The sequence below is a fragment of the Agelaius tricolor genome, unplaced genomic scaffold, assembly GCF_023055355.1.
Source record: "Agelaius tricolor isolate 1412-34295 unplaced genomic scaffold, bAgeTri1.0.p SCAF_9, whole genome shotgun sequence".
Classification (NCBI taxonomy): Eukaryota; Metazoa; Chordata; class Aves; order Passeriformes; family Icteridae; genus Agelaius; species Agelaius tricolor.
In genome coordinates, this window is record NW_027269269.1 from 11,258,171 (window position 1) to 11,267,118 (window position 8,948).

An 8,948-nucleotide genomic window follows, 5' to 3' on the forward strand; every position below is an offset into this window, starting at 1 on the left:
AGAATTTAGCTTGTACTGTGCCATGTGGCACAGATTTCCTCGGCTGACCCATACATTCTGTGAAGAAACATCTCCTTTCATTTGCCTTGAACCTGACTTTTTTGAGCTGTGCTTCTTGTAGGGTTTGTACTGGAAGCAACAGTAGCAAAGGGAATTACAATGTGGAGCAGCTGGTTGTGTGCAGAAAGGATTCTTCACAGTGCCATCTACACTGGCTGAGTTTAAAAAGTGGTTGGTCTTTTTCAACCAGTCTCTCAGGGATTAATTCAGTCCTGCACTGCATAAGCACTCAGCTTTCATGGTATAAGTGACCTACTGTGGCCTCAAACTATGGCAATGTAGCCAAAGAAGTGAGCTTGTGTTGAGGTTTGGCAGCTGAAGGCAAGAAAATTCTCTCTTCTTGTCATCCATTGGCAGTTGTTAAGTACAGGAAAATCCTTCATTGGGCAGAATCAGCCAGGAGTGATCAATTCCTGCCAACTCATAACTTGTAGTTTTCTGATGCACAAAAGGTTCAGGTGCAGCAAGCGCTGGCACATCATGTGTGGCTCCCTCACTGGCAAGTCTGTTTCTGCAGGGGCAAATAGCCATAAGCCCAGCTGGGAAGAGAGTTTAGAAAGGGCACATGTGGGGCTCACCAGGCACAGCACTGGGTCATGTCCCCATGCCTGCTCAGCCACCACGTGGAAGGACAGGCACGTCACAGACTGGACTGAGCTCCTGCCCCAGCATACGGCTGCAAATGTGTGAGAGGCACTCTTGGCTCCTGCTGTCATCTGGGACAGACATTCCCAAACAAAGGATGGATACTGCTGCTGTAGGTGTTTAAGAAAGGTGGAAAAGAAGTCTGATTAAAGTGCCTCTCACTCCCCATTGTCTCTAGAGGAAGCCAGGATGAGCCATGCCCTGTAAGGAAAAGTTATTGATCTCTGATCAGTTAGAGAGGCTTTGTCCTGACGTGTCTAGTGCTTCTGTAAAGGAAGGCAGGAAAGTCTTCTCTTCTGCCCAGTGGTTCTGTCTGTCCTTCCCTGCTCCAATATTTCTCTTACAATGAGCATCAGTTTTGGCTCATGTGCTCTCCTCTGAAGGTATGGAAAAACCACAGTGGCTTAGTATAGACCAAACCAGCCTTTGGATGATAGGCATCTTCAAGGCCTTGAGCAAGTTCATGTAAGTCCTCTTAAGAGCAAGTGTCTTCTTCAAGAAACTCTGCTCATAGAAAACTGGATTTTTGAGCTGTTGGTATTTGAATGACACCACATATTGATGCACCCACGCTTGTTGTAACGCTTTGTTTTCTTCTTTCCAGGTGGTTCACCAGCTGTGAGCATGAGCTCCAACAACATGTCCTTATCCAACCCAATTTCAACTCACAGCATCATGCCCCAGAGCTCCAGCCTCATGTCCACCCCTGCTGGAACCCGAATGCCTTCTGTTCCTGCTGCTCGGAGTTTGGGCTGCTACGGGAACCTTCCTTGCAACCAACCAAGCACATACAATGTGACTTCAGGAATGAACCAAATGCAGCCACACAGAAACCAAAATCAAGTTCTGCCCAGTCAGAATAACCCCATGGTGTCCCGACAGCAAACCATGACCCAGGGGAACAACGGGGCAGCTTTTGGGACGGGGTCAGTGGTCAACACTCAGCAAATAAGGCCAGGCTTGACCCATGGAGCGACAGCTATCCCTGCTCAACGGCCAGCCAATGTGATGATCACGGCCACTGCCAATGCCCAGAACTGGGCCCCGCAAGAGGCTGCAGTGAAGCAGCAGGATGCACTGAAACCTGCAGGGGTGCGTTTCCCCACGGGCACTCCATATCCTAACCAGTCTTTGCAGCGCAGTGTAGGCAACCAGCATTTTCCTCAGCGTGCATTGGCACCTCCTAACCAGTTACCGGCGGGAGTCCAAATGAGGCCCCCTCTAAACCAAATGCACCAGACTCTAAATGGACAATCTGCTGGCTCACTACGAGGGCTCAGCATAAGACCCAATCAGCTGAGAGGACAGACTGTGCCTGCCTTGAATCAGCCAGGAACAAGTATGACACCGCCATCATCTCTGCCATCAACTGGTTTCACAACCACCAACCAAACCTCCCGGGCGTACCAAGGAAGTGAGCATGGCAGTGACCTAGCATTTGACTTTCTGAACCAGCAAGGGGACAGTATAGGACCTGCGCTCAACAGTGACACGGATTTTATAGATTCTTTACTGAAAACAGAACCAGGTAATGATGACTGGATGAAAGACATCAACCTCGATGAAATTTTAGGGAACCACTCGTAAGTGACAGTACCAAGAGGGAACCAGAGGAAGAGGCAGCAAGGACATTAGCTTTCTCTTTAGATACCAACAACCTGCTTCATTAATTTACACTCCAGTAACTGGGCTGTCCTTTAAAATACAACATAGAGCAACTGCCCTGTTTGAAGAGTAGCTCTAGGAACAAAACTGAAGTGACAGTCTAAGTGATATTCCTGCCTGCCACAAAGGAGTGAAAACATGTGAAGGGTCTGTTCTCCAGACCTGTGCCCAGCCCATTGCAAACTCATTGGTTCTTCTCAGAGGAGCTCCGGGGAAAAAATGGTTCAGCTTCCCACACATGGAAGCACCAGACAGTGGTATGAGCTGTGGAACATCAGTTCTCTGAGTGCAAGTAAGGCCCCAAGTGCTCCACAGCTCTTCAGTCATCTTGTTCACAGCCCTTTACTTCCTTGGGACTTCTCAGCCCTGACAGCATCAAGCCCTGTGTAAATCTCATGGCATTACAAAAACTGTTTACTTCTGCACAGTACAAACTTACATTTGCCTTCCCAAATGATTTTGTTATAAACCTTTTGTAGCACACAGCAGGATAAGTGGTCTCATCCAAGGGAGGAAGGAAACAGATCATCCAGCGTGTTATTTGGTGTGCTCTAGCATTTGCGTTCTCCCTTTCACCAGTGTTTGCAGTGAGTATTAGAGGATGCTGCTGTTCTGCCAGCAGCACAGTCATTCTGGGCATTGAGGGAAACATAAGATGAACTACTTCCAAAGCTCAGGATCCTCACTTTGCCACCTTGCCCTTCCCCAAGGACTCCAGTGACTTAATAGAAACTTGAGTGAGAAGGGTGCTCACGATTTGTCCCTGACTACTCTCCCAGTCCAGCTTAGAGAAGGGCAGATACCTAAAGTGGCTCAGCTAAGCCACTGTCCTTGTTTTCATCTCAAATCACGGCGAGTATCAATCAGGTATCAATCAGCCTGATCTTCTTCTCTCAAACAGTTTTAGCCCAGATGAAATGCCATCATCTACCTGCCTGGGGGAAGCTGCCATTTTGATTGCACAGCATTTTGGTTCCATCCTGTTTTCTCCTTTGCCATATGGGGAGAGTTGAAAGAGTCCTGCTGATGGCCCAGGTCCCCACAGCCTCTCTCTGGAGTACAAGAGGCTCTGCCCCTGAAACTAGCATGCACATCAATTATAACTCACAGCAAGAGGCTCCATCAGCCACATCTGTGCTTGTACATGAAACAGTTCTGGGGATTAATTCTGGGCACTGGACTCAATCATCTGTTCTGGGTTTGGGGATGGACCAGCTAATTTTGTCCTGAGCAGTTTCTGTGCATAGAAAGAAGATATACTGGGGCAAGGACCATTCCCATGAGCAGTTTGCAGCCACCTTGCCTTGAAGGCTAACAGAGCAGAGCAGTAAGGATGCAGGCTGTTCCACACCTGCCAGGGAATAGTCTTGACTATATTAAATTCTTTGCTATAGGCTTGGTCAGTAATGGCATCAGAAGGATATGCTATGTCACTACAAAGCAGCTGCACAGTGATTCAGACAGGATTCATGGATGGGAACAGATCTCACAATTCAAATGAAAGTGCTGTTCTTTCAAATGATGGGGTGCAATGTGTTTCACAGCCTCCTCTGAATTAGCTAAAACTAGATGTGGCAAAGGAATACAATGCCTACGTTCCCATGCCTTGGTGCCAAGAGGCATTGCTCAGCCCGTGCAAGTGCTTTATTCATCCTTGTTAGTGGCAGTGGGATGAGTAGACTATTTGACAATAGCCTCTGCACTTATCTGACCTACTTCTTGTGAGAGGTTTTAATAAGGCTTTTCCAGTTATTTCACCCTGTCATTTCAAATGGGCACAATTTTTCAGGATGTTTCAAGAAGCATCGTCAGACAAATGAGCACCAGCACCTCCACAATAGGTGTAACATGGGCATTTAGTTAGATATGCCAGTAGAGGCTGTTCATTCCCAGAGAAATAAGAGGGACAAGAGAGCCTGCTGAAGAGTCCCTTCTGCCAGCCCAGCCAGTGATCATTGCACACCTCTGCATTGTGTAACATGGTGACTCAGCTGCCCAGAAAGCTCCCTCTTCTCCCCAGGTTTGGTCAGGGTGCATGTGATCCCTCTGATATATCAGTACAAGTTTTTTCAAGCCTTTGAAAAGCTTTTCAGCTCAGGCCACTGGGGTCCCACCTAAGCTTGGAGAGATACAGATGCGATATAACAAACATGTCCCATATAAATCGTGCAAAACTAGACTGAAGCAGCAGCTCCATGAGTTTGAAGTGAAAGGAAGATTGGCTTCTCTGCCTCACACACTGCCTGCCCACGAGCAGGTCAGCAGTGACTGCCAGCACACTGGTAGGGACAGACAGCTGCCATGGATGCCACTGAGGCCAAGGCTGAGTTAGCATCACCATCAGCAGTGGGCACTGCAGTCTGGTAACTTCAACTACCCTCACATGCCATTGAAAAAGCCACCACTGGTTTCTGTATTAGGGCCAGACTGATTTCAAGGTCCTCGAATAATGCAAAAAAAAATTGTTCAGCTGAGGAGCTGGTCCCAAGGAGGCAGGAGTTGGACTCAATGATTCTCGTGGGTCCCTTCCAACTCAGGATATTCTATGATTCCAAGGTTCTATGGTATCATGCAGTGGTGGACTCAATGCTGAGTGTTGTCCTGTTGGCCTCAGCCTGAGTGCAAAAGACACTGGGCTGTGAGTGCCATCCCTGGGAGCAAAATTACATCCTGTCTTAAGTAAATTCAAAAAAGGTAGAGGCCATTTCCAGTCCTGTATATATATGCCTGATGCATTTGAAATGAGAGCTCGTGAAAGACTCTAGCAACCAAAACTTGAATCTAGTATCATTTCTTCAGAACACTTGCATCTGAATGGAGCTAGTGTCTTTTTTTTTCTTTCTTTGCAATGGCTAAGTGCACTACCCTTAAAATCTATTTTTCATCATTGACTGGGCACTCTTCACAGTATTGGGTTGTAAATATAAAGAATTATTTGTTTTGTAAACTTTTGTAAAAACAACAACAAAAAGTAATAATATTTTGGTAGGAATAATAAAAATCATATTATTTGGGTTATATTTATACATATGTGAAATAAATATACTATCAAAAAGTTGTATTTTATACAAAAACTCAACTGTTACCTTTTGTATTCTATATACAAAGTTTTGTATGATATGATTGTTTATTTTTATCTGCAGATTTCAACTTTGGGTTTTGGGGGAGGGCAGAATGGGATCTTGGTTAAATAGCTGGGTCTGACCCCAAGCTCACTGAAACCAATGGAGTTTTTCCATTGCCTTCACAGGGCTTTGAATCAAGCCTTTAAATCACCTTCAGATATGTTTCACATCTGAAGCTCTCTGGAAACCTCAACATGAAAACATTCCAGGTTTCAAATTTTTTCCCCAAAAAAGGCTTTTATTATTATAATTATTGTTATTATTGTTATTTCAGCTGTTGGGAGGCAGGTGGGACCTATGTAACTGTCATGTCCTTGTTGCATGTATGTCTGCTTTATATTTTCCCCATATTATAAACCAGTGTTTCTCTATACAGACTGAAAAGAAAAGTTGCTGTACAGAAATGTTTGTGTTTATGCATTTTTACATGTGGCTGTATATACCTCCTAGTACTATGCAGTGACACTTATTTGACTCCATTTATTTTTCACCTAAACATGAATAGTATGTTTTTCAGTAGCTATCAAAACTCTGCCAAGTAAATCAATCAAAATTATCCCAAGTGTCTCTTCTCTTACTATGAATTTTATATTGAATGTCTGTTTAGTCAACTGCTCATTCATCTGAGTAAATTAAAATTTTGATATTTTAGGAGGGGGGAGAGAAAAATGAACATCTGGCAGCTTCCAGGAGCTCAGCCTGCCTCTTTGCCAGAGAGCTGTGATATTTTCCTACTGGCTAAAGATGTGGTTTCACTACCAGAAAAGGTTAACAAATAATGGTTAATAAAAATGCTATCTGTTGAATGGGTTGGTAGAATCTTGCAACAGAGCAATTTGCCTTGGGATTCTGCAAAAATTGAAGCTGAGAACTGTGTACCCCCAAGAGTCAGTTACCCCAAGAGGGCCAGCTAGGTTCCCAAGCCCATGCCCTGCCCTGGATCATACCCTGGAGATATTTGCCCCACTCCCCTCACTATCAGAGACCCCTAATGAGAAGCAGAAATCAGACAACTGGCTTCTCCTTTCCTCCTTGCCTCCTTCACATTACACCTCGTTCTAGCCTAAAGAGATTCCAGCCTATAGAGATTCCAGCATGTACAACATCACATTGGGTTGCAGGCTGTTTCACACAAGCATTCATCCCTACCAGGCTATTTTTAGAAGGTCAGCCCTGAGGAAGTGTCCTGTTCCTCGAGAGGCTTTCCGGGCTCCATCTCCAAGTGGGCGGCTCTTCCTGCCCCATGAACTGAGCAGAAGGGGTGGTGGAGGGGATGTTTCCAAGGGACAAATGTCAGCACATCACTGCCCATGCTCAAAGGCTGCCTTGTGCTATTTTGAGATGTAGGGGAAAAAAAAAGAGGGCTCCCCACATCTTAACTGCTTCACTGCTGGTGGTGATGATGAGGGACTGCCATGCAGCACATCCACCCTTTTAGTCCCTGTCTGCTCACCTTCCCCTACAGGATAAGTGGGAAGGCACCTCCCTTGGCTGCCCCTCACCACACCAGCTCTACTGGCTGCTGCCCTCAGGTTTTTTGCTTATGTTGCTGGGTCCCTCCATTGTATCTGACTCCATTGTATCTGACTCCTACCCACAAATGGCTCCTTTGTCCTGCCCTGGAACCTGGTGCTTTCACAGGAGGGATGGGGGAGGATGCTGGCAGATGCTCAGTGTCCCACTGTAGAGGCTGTGCCCATAGTCCTGATCCTGGGTGGACATGCTGAAGTGAGGAGGTGCCCAGGAGGTGTGTGGCTCTCTCCTCACTTCAGCATTTCCAGCATGGGTGATAGAAAGTGCTTCCCTTGGGGAAAATAAGGCACAGTCCCACTCATCCAAAGGTAAATCTGAAACAAATCAAGAAACACATGTCCTAAAAGTGTGTCTTTTCTATCTCAGCTGTAAAGGTAAAAGGCAAGGCAGGCAGAATGTGGGAGCATCAGGTAGGGCTGTCATCCACCAGCAGAAGGTTCATCTTTGCCAGTGAGCTGAAAAACAGCCTGGGACCCCTGCCTGTCTCTGGAGCATGGTTGTCTGTGCCACCAGGCTCTGAGTCCCTGGCAGTGCTTGATGGCCACGACCACGCAGGTCTCACAATCAAAAGCCATTCCCACTGTGGGTGCAGGACTAGAGGGATAAGACAATATAAAATACAAGTCACCCAGTGCCACACAGTTTCCTTGCCAGAAAATGTCCTCAGGCCTGTCTCCTGTGCCCAGGGAGATGTAGCCAGTGAGGCCACATGGAGGAGGTGTGAGACATGAGTGGCAGTGAATATTTTCCCTGCCTGGCCAGATGCAGCACAGCAGGAATTGCACCAGGCCCAGGCAAGGGCTGACCTTTCCCACTGCATCCAGATCACTTGGTGGGAACCACTACCCGCTCGGGCAGCACAGCCAAGAGCGCTGCTCCCTCCCACGGCAGCAGGGAGGTCTGGCAGCTGCAGGGACAGGGATGACATGGACAGGATTCCTCCTGCCACAATAAAAGTTTCAACCATGGTAAAACCTTACTTCATTCTAATTTTTAAATTAGGCATTCTGGGTGCAGAAAAGGTCAGGCAAGCTGAAAAAAGCAGGTTGATTAAGACTTAGAAATTTCATCTTTAAAAAACCAAAAACAAAGCCAAACAAAATAGAACAAAAAACAAATAAACAAACACAACAAACACAAAAACCTACCAAAACAAAAGAAAGCAAAACAAAACAAAACCAAGTCAAAACCAAAACAAACAAAAGAAACTCAACATGAAACAGCATTTGGCAAACTGGCATTTTCATTACAAGAAGCTCCTTTAAAAGAGCCGAAGCTTAGATGATTGTTTTCCCTGTAGTGACCCAGCCTCCTGTGTGCTGAGGAGTGAGCACCCAGCAAGCGATGGCCCTTGTGGGTGGACACACGTGTGTTGCTGGTGGGCTGTGTGCCTGGGTACCAAGGCTGCATGAGCTGCTCCAGCAGCCTCAGGACAAGCAGTGGCAGAGGCAGCCTGAGGCTCCCAGGGCAGAAGGGATGACTTCTCCTGCATTCCTGTATATGGCTTCAGACAACAAAGATGCTCTATCTACATTTATTTTGGAGGGCTGCCTGACATGTTTTCACTCTGGTTGACTGGTCTGCCTTGTTTGACAGGACACAGTTGCTTTGTTTTATCCTTCTTGTCCGGGAACATGGGGAAAACCCTGTGGTGCTATTCAGTGTTTGGGTGAAATGCTGAGTATAGGTGCATCTATGCACTCCTGTCGAAGTTAACAGTTCTGATGGCAAAACCTATCCCTCAATATCAATTTGAGATGAAAGGTAAAGTTCCTGGTTGTTGTGAAGTTCTATGAACATCCTGTAAGGGCAGGGTTTATCCTTGATACCATTATATTGGAGTGTCATGGTGAAATTAAACCAGGCAATGTATTCAAATCACCTTTTGTGCTTACCTGGCCTCTAAGTACAACAGGTAAG

At 46.2% G+C, this 8,948-nt stretch overlaps 1 protein-coding gene across 2 annotated transcripts in view; it reads left to right on the forward strand.

Moving 5' to 3' along the window:
• MAML2 (mastermind like transcriptional coactivator 2) overlaps window positions 1-6,051 on the forward strand; it is a 211,739-nt gene extending 205,688 nt beyond the window's left edge. For both annotated transcript variants that reach the window (XM_071432733.1, XM_071432732.1), the window contains exon 6: window positions 1,310-6,051. In XM_071432733.1, the coding sequence (XP_071288834.1) occupies window positions 1,310-2,292 (983 nt within the window). In that variant the 3' untranslated portion in view covers window positions 2,293-6,051. The remainder of the gene's footprint in view (window positions 1-1,309) is intronic.
• Window positions 6,052-8,948: the final 2,897 nt, after the last annotated feature.